Consider the following 22,069-nt stretch of genomic DNA (forward strand, 5'->3'; position numbering starts at 1 on the left):
AAGCAGAAAAATATCTATAAGGAAGTCTTTAATCAAATACAAATTCTATGAAATCCACTTCCATGGAAAAGAAACTTACTGACGAAAGAAATAAATTTCAATGTTTTCAAGTCAAACTGCAAAGTGTAAGTTTCAATTAGAGGAAAGAATAATAAATTCAAGGTCAGAATTCTTACCTTCAGTCCTGTTTTCTCATCATCACTACCATTATTTGTAGATGGTGTTTCATCCCCTTGCCTGGAAACCAAGACAAAATCTTCACTGTTAAGAGTTGATACTGAGTCTGAAGAGACACTGATTTTCCCAACAGAGGCCTTGTCATCCATGACTCAAGAAGGAAGCTCAACTCATGAATGATTAAATATTTCAAAAACTCCTGAAAAACAAAAATCATAAAGATCTTTATATAGAAGTCTTCCCAAAAATTGATGCCCCAAGAAGCCAGGAATTAGAAAAATAAAATTCTGACAGTATAACTAACCTGACAACAACAAATATGATGTCTAATGATTTTTATTCAAATTTTGTTTCATATTTAATATTCAAGTTCCTTTCTATAACTAACATTGCATTGATATCTATAAAGCACATAAGTAAATTCTTAAAAGAAATATGTCTTCTTTAAAAAAATTTTTCAGGGCTATTACTGCTTAGAATAATTGATTCACTCTTCTAGATAATGAAAAAAAATGTTGTCATGCAGTACCCCAATATTTTGGACTTCAAAAAAATGTACAATCCATTTGAGAGAGCTCTGCCTACCTAGGATAATTCATTGAGCATAGGCTACAAATTCTATTTTCTGACTCTGTGCATAATAAAACACAGAACTAAAACTTTCTACTTCTTATTCAATAACAACATCGTAAATGTAAATGATTCTGAAAGACTGAAAAACTGAAATCAATACAATGAGCAACCTTGATTTTCGAGGATCCATGAAACATGATAACCACCTCCACAAAAGAGAGGTGATGGACTCAAATTGAAGAATAAGACATCCTATTTTTTGGACATGCCAATGTGGGAATTTATTTTGCCTGACATGTTGCATGGGTTTTGTTATTCCCTTTTAATTTTCCCAATGAAGGGAAGGTGGGATGGAAATGAAATTCTTGTTAACTTAAAAATCTATTTCTAAAATGCTAAATTAACAAAAGTCACTAGATTTAAAACATAAACTCCATAAATCCACAACGTTCTCCACAGTCAAACTGGTTTGATATTCACAAGCAACTTACAATAATACTTTTCTTTGAAATAAAGGAAATGGGAACTGAACCACAATTTCATGTTAAAACCAAAAGAGGTAAACACAAAAGGAAAACACCCAAAGGTTTTGAAGCCTGGGGTCATTTTGATAAATAACAAGTGTATTCATAACACAAACTCCAAACCCATTAGTTTCTTGGAACTTAACTCAATATAAGATGTTTTTCAGAAAGAGACTGCTTGGTATAGAGTTATGAGACAAGGGTTCAAATAATAATTGTCATTTACTAGTTGTGTGACCTTGGGCAAGTTAACCTCTTGAGGCCTCATTTGCTTATGTGCAAAATGAAGGGGTTAAACTAAATGACCAGCAGGTTCATTTCCACCTCCAAAACCATGATAAAATATTTCTATAATACATTCTCAAACGAAAAGTAAAAAGATGTGTGTAACTTATGAAAAGGAAGTTATTTACCCTGCGAATTTATAAGCTGATTCCCACCTCCACCTTCCTTCCTCACTATCCCCCTGGAATGTTTTGTATCACTGAAGCCCTACTTTAAAACATAAACTCCATAAATCCACAACGTTCTCCACAGTCAAACTGGTTTGATATTCACAAGCAACTTACAATAATACTTTTCTTTGAAATAAAGGAAATGGGAACTGAACCACAATTTCAGTGCTGGATCCTATCATGGAGATGCCCCTGAGGTTTTTCAGGCTTTGATAAGGAAGTGTGAACTTTGGTGGACCCTATGTCTATCTGGAAAGGATCTGAATATGAGCCTAGCAAGAGAATGTGTGTCTTTTCTGAGGACAAACCTAGCTAGGTTTGGCGATGGTCTTCAGCAGAAAGTGATGAATCTTTATGGCTACTTTAGATCATGAAGCCCATCTCATAAAGTAGACTCATCTACAAAAGGAGTACCCACCTTTATTGAAATGAGTAATCTTAGGAAATACTGAAATATACCTTGTGCAAACTTCTCAATCTGGTTGCCAAATTAGTGGCTAATAGTCAACAAGTAATTATTAAAGGCCTACTCTGTCAAGTCCTAAGTTAGGCTCACCCAAAACAAATATGAAAGTCCTATCATCAGGAAGCTTATATTCTATGAGAGGAGACTTTACGTGCATAAATAAGTATATACAAAAGAAATACAAGGTAATGAATGGGAAGGGAAGGCATGAACAACTAGGAGAATCAGAAAAGACTTTATGTAGAATTTGGCACTTGAGCTGAGTTTTGGAGGAAACAAAGGATTCTATGAGGTAGGAATGAAGAGAGAGCACATTTTATGGATGAGAAAGAGCTGGTGGAAAATCACAGACATGGAAGGTAGTATGTTGTATGTGAAGATTAGCAAGAAGGAAAGGGTACTGAATAATAAGGCTGGAAGGGAAGCCCAGGGCCAATTCATAAAGGGTCTTAAAAGCCAAATAGACTAGATTATATTTGATCCCAGAGGTAATTGTGTAATTGTGGTGCAGTGGATGGAGTGCTGGGCCTGGAAGTCAGAAAGTCCTGAGTTCAAATATGGCCTCAAATACTTGCTATCTATGTGACCCTGGGCAAATCACTTAACCTCATGGGGATAATAATAGCACCTACTTCCCAGGGCTGTTATGAAGATCAAATGAGACAACAATTGAGTACCTGGCACATACCGTGTTTCCCCGATAATAAGACCTATCCCAAAAATAAGCCCTCCCCTTACTGTGTAAGATTCCTCTAAAATAAGCCCTCCCCCGAAAATAAGCCCTATTGAGATTGCTACTGAAGTGAACGTGATCCCCTGTGCTACATGCTACATTACGGTACCCTCTGCATGCACCGTCCCCCCCGGGTGAAACGCACGCCGCGCTCCGAGCTGCATCCAATCAGAGCTGCAGTAGTGAGCGTGTCATCCTGTTCTTCCCCAGTGATTTGCTTATTGAATAAAGGTACATTTTTTTGTTCACATTTACCTGTTTATTAAAATTGCTGTCAATGTTCATTAAAATAAGCCCTCCCCTGAAAATAAGCCCTCTGGTGTTTTTCTGTCCAAAAAAATTAATAAAACAGTGTCTTATTATCGGGGAAACACGGTAGTAAGTGTATATAAATGTTAGCCATCATTGTTATTCTTAATAGGGAACCACTAGAACTTTTTGAAGAGGGGAGTGACATTGTGACTTATAATTTAAGAATATCAATTAGTCATCTATGTGGAAGATAGATTGGAAAAGGGGGAGATGAGGTCAGCAGACCAATTAAAAGACTACTGCATTTGAAATTTGCAAAGAATACAATTAAAATGTACAAACCCTTTGACAGAGATTCCACTACTAGGCCTATTGACCAAGGATATAAACCATGAAAAGAAACACCCAAATATTTATGACATCACTTAAAAAAACATTGATATCTTTTGTTTTTATGTCAAAATTTTCCATCTTCCCTGCCCCCTTCCCAGAGAACTGGTCTATATAATAATAATTTTTTTTTTTTCTGAAGGGGGGAAGGCAGGGCAATTGGGGTTAAGTGATTTGCTCAAGGTCACACGGCTAGTAAATGTTAAGTGTCTGAGGCTGGATTTGAACTCAGTTCCTCCTGACTCCAGGGCTGGTGCTCTATTTACTGTGCCACCAATAATAAATTTTTTAAAGAAAAAATAAACCAGCAAAACTAATCAATACACTGAATAAAATCTGACAATATATGCAATATTCTACACCTTTGCCCCCTACAAATGAGCAGGGAGAAGCATCTTCTTATATCCCTTCTTTGGGGATATGCTTGTGCTTTGAAATTTTGCAACATTCATCTTTAATTTTTTTGGTCATGGTTGGTCTTTCAATTTATATGTTGTAGTCATTGCAATTATTGTTTCTTGGCTCTGCTTACTCTATTTTGCATCCATTTATATAAGTCTTTTAATGCTTCTCTGTATTCATAGCAGTTGTCATTTCTTGCAGCAGAACAATATTCTATCACATTCATGTATCATAATTTGTTTGGCCATTCCCCAACAAATAAGCATTATATTTAGTTTCCAGTTCTTTGTTACTACAAAAATTTTTCTGCATACAAAACACAAAACAAAAACTATGATCACCTTGGATATAGGTCTATAGCAGAATTTCTAGGTAAAATGGCTGGACATTTTAATCACTTTTTTTGAATAATTCAAAATTATGGCAGTAATTTTTGTGGCAGCAAAGAACAGAAACAAATAATTGGATACTAACCGGGGAATGACTAAACAAAATGTGCTATGTGAACTTAATGGAATATTAATGTGCTAAAAGAAATTATGAAAATAAAGGGGAAGCTAGGTAGCACAGTGAATAGAGTAGCAGCCCGAGTCAGGAGAACCTGAGTTCAAATTTGGCCTCAAACACTTAACATACTAGCTGTGTGACCTTGGGCAAGTCATTTAACCCAAATTGCCTTACCTTTCCCCCTCCAATAAAAAGCCAAAAACCCAACAACGAGAAAAAAAGAAATTGTGAAAATGAAAGCACAAACAGGAAAAAATATACACAAAGGCTATATAACAATGTAAATTAAAATAACAGAAACAAAACAATTAAAGCTGAATGTTAAGAAATTAATAATGACCAAATTTGTCCCCAAAGAGATATATGAAAAAACAACCACAAAGTCCTTTAAAGAAGTAAGGATCCATGGGTGTGGAGCACTGCATTTAATACCAGCTTAAAAAATAAACAAACAAAACACTGATTAGTGCTGCTGGATCTTTCTTCCACATAAAAATTTCATGATAAGGGATGGCTCTGGGAAGAGAAGAGGAAGAAAAGTAGGGGATGTAAAAACAAAAGATAGAAATAAAACTCTTATTTCTTAAAAAGGGAAACTATTGTAATATTATAGGACAGAGGTGATATGGTGTAATGGGAATGGGAATTTGAAGACCTTCCCTGTCCCCTAATAGATGCTGAATGTAAACAATGGAGCCTGTGGTGGGAAGAGTCCGCTGAAGGGTAGAGGAGAGTCCACAGGAAGCTGGGAGTCAGATCAGCTAGACGGTGGGAGAGAGAGGACGCATCCAGGGAGATAGGTAGGCTTGTGAGTGTTGGTTTGTGGGAGGGCTAAAGGATGGTGTGGTTCTATGCTGTGTCATGGTATATTAACTTCTTTGGTGTTACGATGGATTTGGCTTTCTGGTGTCTGAATAAATGTTTTGCTTCTGCCTTCTATGGAGAGTCTGCTATATTTTGCAATTGAGAACTATGCCAGCATATTTATGGTCACCATCAGCACTGTGAATATTGCATTAGGACTAAATATGAGCATGGAATAGAGTGGTAGCCACATGAGTCGAAGAGATCACTATCCTCCTAGTCTCCCAAGTTTGTAACCTTGGCATTATCTTGGTCTCCTCTACTCCACATATCAATCAGTTGTGAAATACTGTCATTTCTATCTTCACAACATCTTTCACATACAACCCCTTTTCTCCACTGACACAGCTACCATCTTAGTCAGGTCCTCACCACCTCTCACCTAGGCTACCACAAAAGGGTCCTAACTGGTTCCTCCACCTCAAGTCTTTCAACACTCCAATTCATCTTATATATTCCTGCCAAAGTCATTTTCTTTAAGCAGATATCTGACCATGTCTCTCCCCTATTCAACCAACTCAGTGGCTTCATGTTGCCCCTAAAGTAAAATAAAAATTTCTCTGTTTAGCTTTTAAAGCCCAGGATTGTTTTGGGGAAAACACTTTGTAAACCTCTAAGTGCTATGGAAATGTGAGTCACTCTAATATTCAGTGTTATAAGGTTCTTTCCTATAAAATCTCAGTCATGAAAGAGGTCAGAGACCATCTGACCCAAAGTCTCTCTGAAAAGGAATCTGCTCTACAATACCCTAGAGAATTGGTTATAATGTTTTTAACAGAAGACTTTTAGCAGGAAGAATCCAAAATTTCTCCAGGCAGCTTATTCCACAGTCATATAGCTATCATTGTTAGGATGCTTTTCTTGCTATTGAATGCAAATTTGTCTCCCGGTGACTTCTACCAATAGTACCAAGTTCTACTCCGGGAGTTCAAGCAAGAAAAATCTAATCCTTATTCCAAATGACCAAGACCTTCCCCTGCCCCCATCCATGATCTGGAAAATCCATGTAAAATTTTTTGGCCCCTCCCTTTGTACCAGAGAAGAAGTTTGACTTTTTTCTTTTATGGGGTGTTTACAGTACCTTATTGTAAAGTCTGAGTTAAGTATTTGGTCATAGGTTTTATATATATGTAAGTCAATGTTAAGTAAAAACACTAGCCTTTTTGTGTCGCTTGTTGGTCTTCACATTCTTTTCTTTAACTTTAAAAAAGAAATTGTGTATATTTATGATATTAAAAGATAAAATTTGTTGATATTATACAATATACATATATTTAATGCACTTCTGAGTTTCTAAACTTTTTTCTATGTGATCTGCTAGCCGTTGCATGTCATCTGCAGCTTCCACAAACTCCCTCAAAATTCCAATGTAATTTATTATGCTAACACACAATACATGTGTGATGTTATATGTATACAACTGTGATGAGGAAGGTTGTGATGTGGAAGAGATAACTCTAAATATGTGGGGGTAGCTATCAAGCACCTATAAGTAGTTTCTTCTCTATGATAAATAATCTCAGCTCCGTTAGCTGGCAATAATATGGCATGGTGTCCAGTTCTGTCTCTATTTTCATCATACTCCCTTATTACAACATGTCAATGTTCTTCTAAAAATGTGATGATTAGAACTGAACATAGGACTCCCAATGAGGGGTAGGGGGAGAGAAAGGGACAGTGGAAAATATGAGATATGGAATAAGAGGATCCCATTATCTGATCTCGGCTCTGATAATTACAAGTCACATGTATAATTATGCAGGTTACTTAACTTCTCTGGACCTATTTTCCTCATCTATAAAATGAGAGGATTGGGCTATGGTCACTTTCAGTTCTAAATATGGTTTGACCAGTATATGGTATTCTATACTTCTGGGACTTAGTGGTTTACAAAGATAGCAGCTGGGAAATTTTAATTTATTAATAAAGACAAAATCTCAGGATAAGATTTCTTTATTGGCTTTGCTCTTATTCACAACTATTAATTTTCCAAATGTACCTGCTGTGTTAATGTAATATTTGGCTGTCCAATATGTAAAAAAGTAACACCAAAGAGAACTAAGATGTGAAAACTTAAGTTTCTAAATGGGGATTCCTTAAAATGTACTCAAATATAAATAGATAAGGTCTTTTTACTTCTAGTCTCCTATAATTCTATGAATAACTATCTCCAGGCTAATCAAAGAGCTGAACTACTATTCTTAATGCTACATCACTTTTCTCATAAGGTAAGAACAGATGGGTGGGCAGCCAAGTGGTATAGTAGTTAGAGTGCCAGGCCTGGTATCAGAAACACTCACCTTCTGGCCTCACTTACTAGTTGTGTGATCCTGAGTAAGTCATTTAAACCTGCTTCCCTCAGTTCCTTATATGTAAAATGAGCTGGAGATGGAAACAGTAAACCACTCCAGTGCCAATAAAAACCCCAAACAGGAGTCATGAAGAGGTGGACACAACTGAAAAACAACTCAACAACAACAAAAAAAATCTGGAAGTTTGTAGTAGATGCACTGAAATAAGTATTAGGAAGAAATGAATTGAAAATAATTTGTAGATGTAATGCCTAGTATTGCAATAAACAACTGGTACTAACCTAAACAATGCTTTACATATACGCATATGTATATGTGTATGTGTGTGACTTAACTGAATTGAAGGAGATCTTGTTGATCCTGACAACTGAATTGAATAAAGTTGATAAATGGATATAAGAAACTGTTTTCTAACCAGTACATCAGGACAAATTAGTATTATCTTCAGGTCCTGGCTTGTCAAAACAGTTTTGATTTCCTTTTATCTTTTTGTTAATGTTTGACCCAAAGGGTACAGTGGTCATAGGAATGAAAGTGACTAGGACATATAAGCATATGAAACTATATATGAGGAAGGGATGTTAGTGAGTCTAAGGAGATGCAATGACTTGTGCAAGGTTATACAGATCATCAGCATGTGATAATATCAGAATCATAGAATGTTATATCTGGAAGAAACCTTAGTGATAATCTAGTCTAACCTCCATTTGAAAAATGAGAAAATTAGGGTGTAGGGAGGTAATGTGACTTGCCACGGATCACAACAGCTAGTGGCAGAGGTAAGACTTGAACCCAGGTCTCCTGACTCCCTGCCTAGTGTTCATTTCACTATATCATGCCCTCTCATGCACACTCACATTCTGTTTATGTGTGTGTACACATATAAATCTTTGGGGCTGTGGGGATGGGGGAAAGAGATGGTTAGAATAAGTTAGGGGAATGATGAATGCTTCTCCCAGTTTTTCTTCCATCAAGTTCGGAACTGGGCCACAGCCTAAAAAGGATTACAAAGCTGCCAATGGTTTCCTTTGGCAGAGACTTCCCCATACCTTATACTCTCCATTCTAACATTCTTTCTACTCAACCAAAAAAATAAGTGCAGTTAAAATTACTTATGGAATATGAACAGAAAAAAAGGAAGAAACACAGAACTGGTTGTGGTTGTTGATAGTCATCCTTTAAACTGAACAGTAGAAAGAAAAACATATATCAAAATTCCACTAAAGTAGCCAACATCTTTTCTGTCCCTGAAGCTTACATCTCTTGCAAAGTTCTCCCCTGGGAAGGGTAAGACAGAATCTAAAGAAATTAATAGAAAAACTTCCCTTCTTCCTACCACAATTGATTATGAACCATGCATATAGCTTTCTCTGAATTTGAGGGTTAGTTCCTTTGAATTCCCTAAGATGAAAGGAAGGTTTCATTTTAGCTTTCAGAGGATTCTCCAACCAAATGCTTCTATTTATCCACAACAAAAATTAGAAAGATAATATCATCATGGGCATAAGAAATCTGTGGTTCAAATGAAGGTAACTACAAACACAATGTTCATATAAAATTTAGTCACTCTCTTAATGTTTTTATTTACAAATATCTAACAATTTAATTCTCATTTAAACTATTAACCTTTTAACACCTGCCAGTTTATGGCATGCTTTTCACATAATAATCCTATAAGATAGGTAGTACATCTCTTATCTTCATTTTAGAAATGAGGAAACTACGGGTAAGAGAGGTTAGAAGATCATTCTGCTAAAAGGGTGAGGAGGGAAGTGGAGGGTGGGAGGGTGGACACGGAGAACAGTTTCAAACTCAGATCTTCCAACTTCAAGTTTCTTATGAGATCTCTTGAGACTCCAAATCAAAAGATTACAAACTTGTGATCAATCCATTATGTCATGCTGTTTTCTCATCCTGCCCCCTTTCATTAGCAATAATACTGATCTAGACCCAGATATCTTGGAGAATAAAGTCAAGTGGGCCTTATGAAGCACTGTTAACAATGATGCAATGGGAGGTGATGGAATTACAGTTGAGCTATTTAAAACACTAAAAGATGATGCAACTAAAGTGCTGCACTCAATATGCCAGCAAATTTAGAAACACAACAGTGGTCACTGGATTAGAAAGTATCAGCTCATGCCCTAATCTAAAGAAGGACAATGCCAAGAAATATTCAAATTACTGAACAACTGCACTCACTTCACATGCTGGCAAGCATCTCTGAACATACGTTCAAGAGTCTGGCAAGCTATGCTTCAACAATATGTGAATTAGAATTATCAGAAGAGCAGTCTGATTTTTAAAAAGGCAGAGGAACTAGAGACCAAATTGCCAACATTTGCAGGATTATGGAGAAAGCAAGAAGAGTTCCAGAAAAACATCTACTTCTGTTTCATTGACTACACTAAAGCCTCTGACTGTGTGAATCACAACAAAATGTGGCAAGTCCTCAAAGAGAGGGGAGTATCAGATTGTCTCCCCTGTCATGTAAGGAACCTGTATGTGGGCTAATAAGGAACAGAAATGAACATGGAACAACTGTTTTAAAACTGGAAAAGTAGTACAACAATAGCGTTACCTTATTTAACTTATATAGAGAGTACATCATGCAAAATGCCAAGATGAATGAATCAAAAGCTGGAAATAAGTTTGCCAGGAGAAATATTAACAAACACAGATGTGCAGATGATACAATTTTGCGGGCAGAAAGTGAAGAATTAAAAAGCCTCTTGATAAGGGTAAAAGAAGAGAGTGTAAAAGGTGGCTTGAAGCTTAACATTAAAAACCTAAGATGTTGGCAACTGGTCTTATCACTTCCTGGCAAATAGAGGGAGAAGAAATGGAAGTAGCATTAGATTTTATATTCTTGGGCTCAAAGATCAAGACAGACAGTGACTGCAGTCATGAAATTAAAAGACACTTGCTCTTTAGAAGGAAAGCTATGGCAAATTTGGACAGCATACCAAAAATCAGAGATATCCTTATAGTCAAAGCTATGGTTTTTCCAGAAGCCATGTATGGTTATAAGAGTTAGATTATTAGGAAAGCTGAGCACTGGAGATTCAATGCTTTCAAACTGTTGTACTAGAGGAGACTTTGGAGACTCCTTTGCGCAGCAAGAAGATCTAATTAGTGAATACTTACAGAAATTAATTCAGACTTTTCACTGGGGAATCAAACTACTGAAGCTGAAGTTTAAATACTCTGGCCACATAATGAGAAGATAGGACTCACTGGAAAAGACCTTGATGTTGGGAAAGACTGAAAGCAAAAAGAAAAGGAAACAGCAGAGGATGAGATGGTTAGATAGCATGGAAACAAAGAACATGACCTTGGACAAACTTCAAGAGATAGCCTGGCATGTGTAGCAGCAAGCACCCCAAGCGCGTCCTCAGGGTTTGCTGCCCACACAGGTTCTTGGATCTGCTTTGTTAAAGGAAAGCAACTCAAAATGGGTTAACAAGCTTACTTTAATCAGTCAGACATATATCATTTACCTTGTTCAGGAGAAACGGTCAGCACCCCGAACCTTAAAGTATACAGGCATAATTATCAAGACAGAATCATCAAGTAGACAGATTTCCAAACTGTCCAACCATTACATCCATACCCAGTCAACATCTGGGTTTCCACATTCTGGGTTTTTCAAAGCCGGGGGACTCTCAACAACGGCTTCCCAGAATTCAGATCAAATCACAGAACACTTCTCAAAGTGAGTCCCAAAAACAAAGCTACACATCAGGGCTTATATAGCCTTCTCCTGGCTCAGAGAATGTAACAACCTTATTGACTCACTGGCCAATCAAGAAGTATCTACTGAAAAACAAGCCTCCCACCCCAGGCTTCAGGTGCACATTAGCCTAGGGGCAGGGAAGATCTTTAAAATTTACATTTCCATTACAGCATGCTATCGTCCATGGGGTCACGAAGAATCAGACACAACTGAACAATAACAAAAATATTCTTTCTACTTCATCATGAAGCATATACAAATTCTATTTATGTAAGCACAAGCAAAAGTCTAGGTATGGGATCTGCCCCAACCCCTTTGTTTTCAAGATAAGGAAGCTGAGGTCCAGAAGTTATTTGCTGAAGGTCACATAGGTGAAGGTGGTCAAAGTTGGGATCTGAACCCATTACCATTGATTTAAAGCTATTCTTTCCCCTATACCACAATGCCCCGCTCCTGAGATCCTAAATTCAAAGTTCTGTTTTTGAATAGCTTTCCTTCAATAAAACTAAAAAGAAATGTGTCTTAAGGGCCCAGCAAGATAAAATTTTTTTTAATGAAAATTCCAAACTACAGGAAATGTAAGTGAAACTTTTCAAAGCAAAAGATTCACTGTCAACTAATAGGCTCTTTAGAGTGTTGCTGTTCTCCTTTGTTCTTGAAGATATCTTGACTTGCAATTGAACTGGATTTAATTGAGGCAGGGTGGAGGCTCTTTAGAGTAAAATACAAAACCAAAACCAAAAAAATTACACATGAAAAGGTACGCAGTTTCCATGTATGTTTGAAATTGTGTAGAACTCTACTCAAAAGTAGAAAGGTCAGCAATAATTATGAGAAGATAAGATAGATAACTGAACTAGAGGGTCTAAGGTCCCTGTGAGCTCAAAACCTTATGATTTACTTAATTCTCTGCTGTCTAATCTGCTACTCTACATCTGGTAAATTGTAGAAGACTGAAGTACTACATCCCAAGTTGTAGAAATTGAAGTAGAAAGGGATTCAAAAGGACCTGGATTTCAGGAACACCACTGCCACCAACCTTGTGATACTAAATAACCATTTCATTTCTCTGAGCTTCAGTTTTCTTAATTCAATTACAAACAAAAAATAAACAATATTCAGTGCCTACTATGAACAAGACTTTAGTGATGTAAACACAAAAACTAAACAACCTTTGCCCTCAAAAACATTACATGATATAAGTATAATACAAGTGGGGGGGGGTAATAAAAAACAAAACAAAATATTCTAGGAATATTTGAGAAAGGAAAGGCCACTAATAGCTAGAGAAACAGGTAAGGGTATATGTGGTGTGGCACTTGAGCAGATCCTCCAAGCAAGATAAGAAATGATGTCTGACATTTAGATCTCTTCACAATCTCAGCAAAAATGCTTTCCCAGTTTTCTTACACAATTCCTCTCCTGTGATCTAGCCATATTGAATTATCCAATGTTCTGCACATACAGTGTTCCATAGCTTGTTTTTAGCTTTGGTATTTGCTGACTCCTTACCTGGAACTGTTTCTTCATCTCCAATTTTTGGAATCCCTGTTTTCCTTTGCCATTTTCTACATGAATTCTTTCCTGATTTCTGCTCCCGCCCTCCAATTGCTAGTCTCCCCTCCTTCTCAAAACAACCTTGGATTAATTCTGTGCATACTTATACACGTATTTCTTCTATTTGAGTATTAACTCCTTCTGTGAACTGATCCAGTCATTTTAGAAAGCATTTTAGAACCACCCAGAAAACCACTAAACTATGTGTACTCTTTGACTCAGTGATACCACTACTAGACCTATAACTGAAAGAGATTAAAGAGGAAAAGGGCCCATAAACAGGAAAATACTTACAGCAGTTCTTTTGGTAGTGACAAAGAACTGGAAAATAAGAGGGGCAGGGCATCAGTTGGGGAAGCAAATTAGGGTACGTGAGCACAATGTAATATTATTGCTTTAAATATACATTTTTTACATTATATATTTGGCATATATATTACAAATTTTGCATGAAGAAGAGAAACCTGGAAACAATTGTATAAAATGATGGGAGTGTAAAAGTGAAGAGAGAAAGGACCCAGGGAATATCCTGTAAAGAAAAAGCTCTAAAAGATTTAACAACTGTGATTAATGCAATGACCAACCACAACTGCAAAAGACTGAAAGAGAATATTATCCAACTCCAGACAGAAAAGTGATGAATTCAAAGTACAGAGGAATTATATATCTTTGCACATGGCCAACACATATCTAACACCAAGATTTTAATTTTCTTTCAATTTGGTGAGGGATGTTGGAAAGGTATTTGAAATGGGGGTGGGGTGGGCCCACTAGTAACAGGGTTACCAGAATGGAGGAAAAAAAAGAAAAAGAGGGTCATTGAAACATATAAAAAGATATAGAAACAAGAATAAAACAAAGGTAAGAAACACAGAAAAACAGGATAGCATTAGATATAACAGACTGAATTTATTATGTGCTTAAGGAGAAAAGCAAGTTGCCCATAATATAGCTTTGTGGTTTTAATACTGATCCTCACTCTGTTTTGCATTATATATGGAAATGCTAATCTTACCTGGTGTTGATTAAAGTCAGAATTAAAAAAAAAAAAAAGAAAAAAGGAAAAAAAGAATGTTTAAGGTCCATGAAAAAAAGGGATGATTTATTTTTGTGTTTCTATTCTCAGTACTTAACACAGTGGCTGGTACTTTAATAAATGTTTGGAGACTGAATAGTTAACATTTTGACCTCTGAAGTCCCTACTAGTTTGAAAATTTTATGATTCTATATCACAGCATTAAAAAAACAACCGGTTTGCTTATATTCTTGAGGAAGGCACCAAATAGATGCAATTTAGAATAATTAGGGTGGTGCACTGGAAAAAGCATAGGGTTTAAGAGTACTTCTGTTATGAGCTGTGTGACCTTAAGGGCAAGTTACTACACTTTTTGTTAGTCTCAGTTTTCTCCTGAGGGTACCCTTCTGCACTGTTTACTTTGAAGGGTTATTGTAAATTTATGTCTGTAAAATATCAATTTTTAAAATCCTAGAGAAATGCCAGTCATTAAACTAGATAATGATTGTGATTAATAATAGTTCAGAGGCAGCTGGTGGTAGAGTGGGGAGAGTGCTAGGGCTGGAGTCAAGAAGATCTAAAGTTCAAATGTGGCCTCACACACTTATTAGCTGTGTAACACTGGGCAAATCATCAAACCTCTGGTTTGCCTTATTTTCCTGAACTGTAGGAGATACTATTAGCACCTACTTCCCAGGGTTGTTGTAAGGATCAAATGAGGTAATACTTGTTAAGGGAAAAAAAAAAACCACTTAGGGTACCCGGCCCTACATAAATCCTTATTCTCTCCCTCCTACAACTACCTCTCCCCCCTTTTATATTTCTTTTTCTTTTCTAAGAAATTGGGGTTAAGTAACTTGTTCAAGGTTACATGGCCAGTTATTTCTGGGTGGGTGCTAAGTGTATGAGCCTGGATTCGATCCCGGGTCATCCCGACTCTGGGGCCGGTGCTCTTACTTGCTGTGCTACCTGGCCGCCACCCCCCCCCTTTTATATTTCTAATGATACTTTAAGGTTTACAATGCATTTTTCTCAGAATAACCCTGTGGGAATAGGTAATAGGATATCATCCCCATTTTATAGGGGATGAACTTAGGGTACAGAGAGGTGAAGTGATTTTTCCAGAGTTACACAACTAATAAATGTAGAAACTGGGACTAAAATCCAGGTCTCCTAATGTCCAGACATGCTTTTTACCCACTACCTCAACTATTAGTTATTTCACAAAAGTTTATAGTATACACCTGCAATGGAATTCTACCTTTGAAAACAGGGAAAATTGGTTAAATAGGGTTATATAACTATACCCTTATCTTTTTTTTTTTAGCAATCAGGGTTAAGTAACTTGCTCAAGGTTACACGGCCAGGTGTTTCTGGGTGGGTGCTAAGTGTCTGAGCCCTGGATTCGATCTCCAGGTCTTCTCAACACTGGAGCCGGTGCTCTTACTTGCTGTGCTACCTGGCCGCCCCTATACCCTTATCTTATAAGCATGTGTAGTAGAGTAATCTTTTCATTAGCTTTGGATAAGCTATTTAAATACACTACCATTCCAGAATGTAATAAAGTAGTCAACCAGTTTGAAAAGAACTGTGGTTCTATCAGAGCAATATGGAGCTGCTTAAGGATTTTATTTAGAGAGAGAAACTGTTTCCTTTGGCAAAGGAGGAAACAAACCCAGAGGCGGAAGTGACTCACCTATAGTAACAGAGGAAGTAAGTGGAAGAACTGGGATTTGGACCCCAGTCTTCTCACTTCTCAATGACCTTTAGAATTCCTCTCCTTTTACAGAAATACTCAAGATGGTTTTTCTTTCCAACTTACAACATCTATTCTCTTCCCTTTAAATAGTCTCATGGACCATGCTTAGGTCCTGTATGCTCTGAGATACTGCATAATTAATTTCTCTTTTATCTAAGTGGCTGAATGCAAATTAAAACAAATTAACTTGTAGCCAAGACTTAGGAGAAATGCAATAATAATAAATGTTATCTAACTTAACTATGACCTCTGTTTTATTTTCAGGATGCTGCGTGAGGACACACCAAGAATAGTTGGTAGAAGAGCTAGGAACTGCTCTAGACAGGGATGGAATAACACTTTACAGCGAGGGCGGACCAGAATGTAGTCAAGCAACATTAAGTGATTACTTGAAGAAGCAAAGATTTGTAGCTGGAAGGCTAATCAGGCTAGTCCAATTCCCTTGCTTTGAAGATAAGGAATTTTAAGCCCAAAGAACTGAAGTGGTTTGTCCAAGGGTCACACAGGTTTTAAGTATCAAAGCTGGGCTTGAACTCAGGTTCTCTAACACAAAATCCAGTATTCCTGCTACACCAAGCTGATTCTTATACTAAACACTATGGAGTTGAACACTAAAGGCAATGTTCTGACCCTTGGGAAGTAAGAAGGATTCTGATTTTTTTCAGGCATACAGATTTTTTTTTAGTAGAACTATAGGATTTTAGAGTTTGAAGATGTGTCATTTTATCCAATCAAGTAAACAAGCATTTACTAAGCAACTACTATGTGCTAGGCACTAGAAAGGCAAAAAAAATACTGACTGTTTTCAAGGAACTTGGTTGAATGGGAGGATATAACAAGTAAACAACTGTGTTCAAACAAGATTTATACAACATAAATCTGAGATAATCTCAGAGGGAAGGCACAACCATTAAGTGGGACCTCAAAAGGCTTCTTGTGGAAGATGGGATTTTAGCTAGGACTTGAAAGCCAGAAGGTAGCCATGAAGAGGGAGAAAATTCCAATCATGGGGGACAGCCAATGAAAACAGAGATGAGAGATGAAGTGTTACATCTGAGAATAGCAAGGAGGCCACTGTCACTGGATTGGAAAGTATGTGGACAGGAGTAAGACAACTGAAACAAAACAGGTCATGAAGGGCTTTAAAAATCAAATAATTGATTTTATATTTGATCCTAGAATAGAGAGTCACTGAGTTTACTGAATGGGGATGGGGAGTGACATGCTCAGACCTACACTTTAAGATCTCCTTATTTTACAGAAGAGAAGTGAAGTGATTTGCTCAAGGCCAAAGAAACTGTAGCAGAACTAGGATTTGACTCCAAGTCCAAGCTTTTTTCTTTCTACCCTGTTATGAAAAATTGTTTAGAGGGGGTAAGATTGAATAAGAAGTAATTCAAGTAAAAAAAAAGGAGTTTTTTTCTGGCTTTTGAAAAGGTCACTTGTTAGATACAATAAACAAGAACAGTCCACATTTCTCTTTTAAGATTTAAAAAACAATTTCCTGACAACAACCCTATGTGAAGTACGTAGTGTAAGTATCCAATTTTACATAAGGAAACTGAGGTTCAGGGGAAATATAGTTAACAAATGTTAGTGGTGACACCCAGGTCTTCTATTTTTCTTATATGCTACTGCCTTAATACCTTGCAATAAAAGTAATAGGAAAATGCATGACAATTATTTCTTTTTCTTAACCTGAAAAGGCTGAGTCATGAGCAACTTAACAGAAAGTTGACTTGCTATACTATTCTATTCAATCAGAATCAGAATGACTAGATTGAATCTAGGCAAAAGAGGTTTTAGGCAAAAGTGGTTCGTTCACCTCTACTAGACAGAAATGTTAACATGCTTAACATGATTTCTTCATCTGCCTAAAATAATTTAATTTAACCTGAGATATATCTACCTCTTACAATCCTGGCTGCATTTTAAAACATTCTTTCAAAGAAAAGAAGTTCTTCACATCAGTGCAGATCTAGGATTATTATTATAAAAGGAGTAAAAGGAAAAACTATAACTACCAGTTTTTAGAATTTTGTCAGAACTTGGAAAAAGGTATAAATTATGGAAATGGCCACTCATGGTCTATCAATTTCCAACCCTGGTTTTTAGCTGGGAAGCTCTAGCTTCCATGGCTAGTGAACCATCCTCTGTGAAGGACTGTCAAAGTTAATTTTTCTACTTGTCCATGATTCCATTGTTTCCATTCTCTGGGTGCCTGTTTTCTCTCTCTCTCTTGTTCTGTTTCTCACCTCCACCTCTAACTTCAAGCTTTCCTTACTTACTCCACTTTTCCTTTCCATCTATAAACATGTCTCCCCTACTTAAAATACCTTTACTAGAACCTGTTACCATGTCCAGCTCGTAGCTGAATTCTTTTTTTTAAAAGAAAAGAAATTATGTTTTTCCAGCTGCGTATAAAAACAAATTTTAACATGTTTTTCTAAATTTTGAGTTCCAAATTCTCTTCCACCGAGTCTCCCCCCTCCTTGAGAAGACAAGCAATTTTATATTGATCATACATGTGTGGCCACGTAAAACATATTTCCATACTAGTCATGTTGTGAAAGAAAACATGGAACAAGAACAGAAAAGAAAAATAAAGTAAAAAAGTAAGCTTTGATTTGCATTCAGACTCTATCACTTCTTTCTCTGGAGGTGAATAGCATTTTCCATCATAAATCTTTTAAAACTGGGGGGTGGAGTCAAGATGGCGGAGTATAAACAGGACCTCCATGCGGCTCGGGCTCCCACCACCTCCAATTTATGTAAAAGGGTACTCTGAACAAACTTTGGAGCTACAGAACCCATAAAATGACACAGAGAAGCTAACCTCCTCTGAGGACAGCTGGGCAAGGAATCCACCAGCACAGCGCTCTGGGAGGTGACCCCAGCCCCACGGGAGCCAGAAGTTTTAGTCCCAGGGTGGCCTGGCCAACCACCGGCTGGAGGGACTTCAGATCACCAGTAGTTGTAGTGGTTTCCAGAATTATCAACACAAAGATGCTAAGGACACAGTGAGAGGTCAGTGCAGTGTGGACTTTTGGATCCAGTAGTTGGGAATGTGTCAGCCTCTTCCCACAGGGCAAGAAGCCCCTGAGGAGCCGCAGTGTGCAGCTGCCCCCATGTGGCAGCTTCAGCTCTTGTCCCTCAGAGTGTAGGGGGACCAAGCAACCAGTCAATCGCTCTTGCTTTAACCTGCTTGGATATGGATTGAGATCTAGGGTGGAGGTCCTGGGGTATGTGACCAGCTTGCCAGAGCATGTGGAAGCTTCAGAGAGGGCACCCAACTAATACCTTTCAGAGCTGAGAAAACCCCAGCATTTGGGACAAAAGCTCTCCTGTCTGGTGGCAGAGTCCTACTGTGGCAAAAAGCCCAGGGGTCAAGTGACTGAGTGGCGATATGAGCAGGCAAAGGAAACAAAATAAACAGGGTACCCCAACTTTACACTCCTATTTTGGTGACAAAAAGGATCAAAGCATGGAACAGGAGAAAGACAGTGAAGTCAGAACTCCTGCACCAAAAGCTTCAAACAAAAATACGAGCTGGTTGCAGGCCATAGAGGACCTTAAGAAGCAGATAAGAGAAGTGGAGGAAAAATTGGGAAGAGAAATGAGAACAATGCAAGAAAATTATGAAATGAGAGTCAAGCCTGACTGAGGAAAATAATACCTTAAAAAATAGACTCACTCAAATGGCAAAAGAGGCTCAAAAAGGCAATGAGGAGAAGAATACCTTAAGAAGCTCAATTTGCCAGATGGAAAAAGAATCTCATAAGCTCACTGAGGAGAATCATTGCTTCAGAATTAGATTGGAGCAAATGGAAGCTAGTGAGTTTATGAGAAATAAATCCTTTAAAATTGTCTTGGATCATACAATACAATCTTGGATTTTCTTGCTGACAATAGCTAAGTCATTCACAGTTGATCATCTTACAGTATTACTGTTAGCATGTACAATGTTCTCCTGGTTCTGCTCACATTACTTTGCATCAGCTCATATAAGTTCTTCCAAGTTTTTCTGAAACCATCCTACTCACCATTTCACCTAACACAACAGTGTTCCATCACAATGATAAAACACAACTTGTTCAGCCATTCTCCAACCTACGGGCATTCCCTCAATGTCTAATTCTTTATTTTTTGTACATACGAGTTCTCCCCCCCCCCTTTAAAAAAATTTCTTTGGGATTCAGACTTAGTACTGTTATTGCTGGATCAAAGGATTAGGCATAACTCTAAACTGCTCTCCAGAATGGTTGGATCAGTTCATAATCCCAGCAACAGTGCACTAGTTTCCCAATTTTCCCACATCCCCTCCAAAATTTGTCATTTTTCTTTTCTGTCATATTAGTCAATCTGACAGGTGTGAGGTGATACCTCATTTGTTTTCATTTGCATTTCTCTAATCAACAGTGTTAGAGCATTTTTTATATGACTATAGATAGCTTTGATTTCTTCATCTAAAAACTGCCTGTTCATATCCTTTGATCATTTTTTAATCAATTGCTGACTTCCTGAACAAATCCTCTTCCTTTAGTCTCTACTTTCTCAACTCCTTGCAACTGGGCTTTGACCTTACATCTCTTCTCCAAAGTTACCAATGATTTTTAAAATGTGATATCTGATGGCCTTTTCTTGGTCCCCACAGTTCTCAACTTCTGCAGATTGTGACTGTGACAACCACCTCCTTCTCCACAGTTCTCTTCCAACTGGTCTGAGCCCTGCTGGATCATCATTCCTCAATGCTCTGTCCTGGGCCTTCTACCCTTTTCTTGCTACACCCTAACTCTTGGTAAGGTGTCATGGGTTCAGTTATTAGAAATAAGCAGATGGCTCCAGAATCTATACATCTAGCCCTGATCTGAGTTTTATTCCAAAATCACCAACTGGACATCTCCACTTGGATGTCTTGTAGGCATCTCAGATCCCATATGTCCAAAACAGGACTTATTTTCCTGTCTAAACTCACCTCTCCTCCAAACTTCTACCAACACATCTCTCTCCTTTCTTTTCCGTTCTCTGTACTCATATAACTAAAACCCTAATTCAGACACTTATCATCTCTACTTAGATAACATCAACAGCCTCCTAAATAGTATCCCTACTTCCAGTCTCTTTTCCCCTCTCCAATTCTCCATACAACTGTCAAAATAACCTTTCAATAGTACAGGCCTAAGTCACTCCCTTGCCAAGAGTCTTTAGAGATTCTCTATTGTCTCTAAGATAAAAAACAAAATCTGCAATTCAGCACTTAAGACATTAACAATCTGGCTCGAGCCTGCCTTTCTAAGCATAATTTCACACTACTCTCCTTTACAGGGTCCAAGTTTCTAGCTAAACTGGCCTACTTACTGTTGTTACCAGAGTTCTGCATTACACCTCACACCTACTCATGGGCTAGAATTCACTTCTCACCTCCATCTCTTAGAGTTCTTAGCTCAATCCAAGTGCCACCTCTTGGAGATACCCTTCTGCAATCCCCTGAGCTGTTAACTTCATCCTGAAATAGTCATATATTTAGTTTTGTGTGCAAATGTATCCACAGAAGAATGTAAGCTCCTTGACAGTAGGGACCGTTTTTCCCCCCCTTTTATCTTTGTATTTCCCTGCCAAGCAGAATACCTTATACATAGTAGGTACTAAATGTTTGTCAAGTTGGAAAAAAATGTAATCTTTAAAGGTTACTAATGATTATTTTTCCACAAAAGCTTCTAATTTGGCAACAGAGTTTAAGGCATGAGCTCTGACAGATTTTAGTATACAGAAAAATTTCTTTGTCATAGTTAAAGATCACTGGAAATTGAATGCAAATGTAACCTTACTAGAATAGCATATGAATGTCACAGATCATTAACCCTTGGACCCCAGACAGCTAAGAAAATTATTAAAGGAAAAATGCACATCAACGTCAGCTTACATAGCTCAGATTTTATATATACATATACATACACATATACACACATGTGTATGTATATATACACACACACATATAAAGTAAAGCGTAATGAGGTGGGAAAAGCACTGAATTTGGTGGACTGAGTGAATTCTAATTCAACTATTTATCTTGTGACATAAAACAAATTATTTAATTTTTCCGGGCCTCAATTTCTTTATTCTGTAAAATGAGGATGTAGAACTAGATGATCTCTAAGATTCATTCCAGCTCTAAATCCTTCGGTCCTAAGTCTGAAGAAGTGATTCTCAAGCTGTCACCCAAGGTACTACATCAGTTCAATGTTGTTGTGATTAAATTTTAACAAAAAGGTAAATTGAGGCAGCTCTCTAAGCAACAAACCTTTATTAGCAGGAGCGTGCTACCTGTCAATAAATGGATTAATGGA

At 37.4% G+C, this 22,069-nt stretch overlaps 1 protein-coding gene across 4 annotated transcripts in view; it reads right to left on the reverse strand.

The window, feature by feature from the left end:
• RABGAP1 (RAB GTPase activating protein 1) overlaps window positions 1–22,069 on the reverse strand; it is a 215,354-nt gene that overhangs the window by 188,039 nt on the left and 5,246 nt on the right. For 3 of the 4 annotated variants that reach the window (XM_069073725.1, XM_069073726.1, XM_069073728.1), the window contains exon 2: window positions 177–376. In XM_069073725.1, coding sequence (XP_068929826.1) covers window positions 177–326 — 150 coding nt within the window. In that variant the 5' untranslated portion in view covers window positions 327–376. Of the gene's footprint in view, window positions 1–176; window positions 377–10,802; window positions 10,925–22,069 lie in introns of those variants that run through there. The other variant, XM_069073727.1, reaches the window with a different exon arrangement.

This window comes from Petaurus breviceps, unplaced genomic scaffold (assembly GCF_028583685.1).
Source record: "Petaurus breviceps papuanus isolate PSGF00001 unplaced genomic scaffold, PetGlider_PUasm1.0 90879, whole genome shotgun sequence".
Taxonomy (NCBI): domain Eukaryota; kingdom Metazoa; phylum Chordata; class Mammalia; order Diprotodontia; family Petauridae; genus Petaurus; species Petaurus breviceps.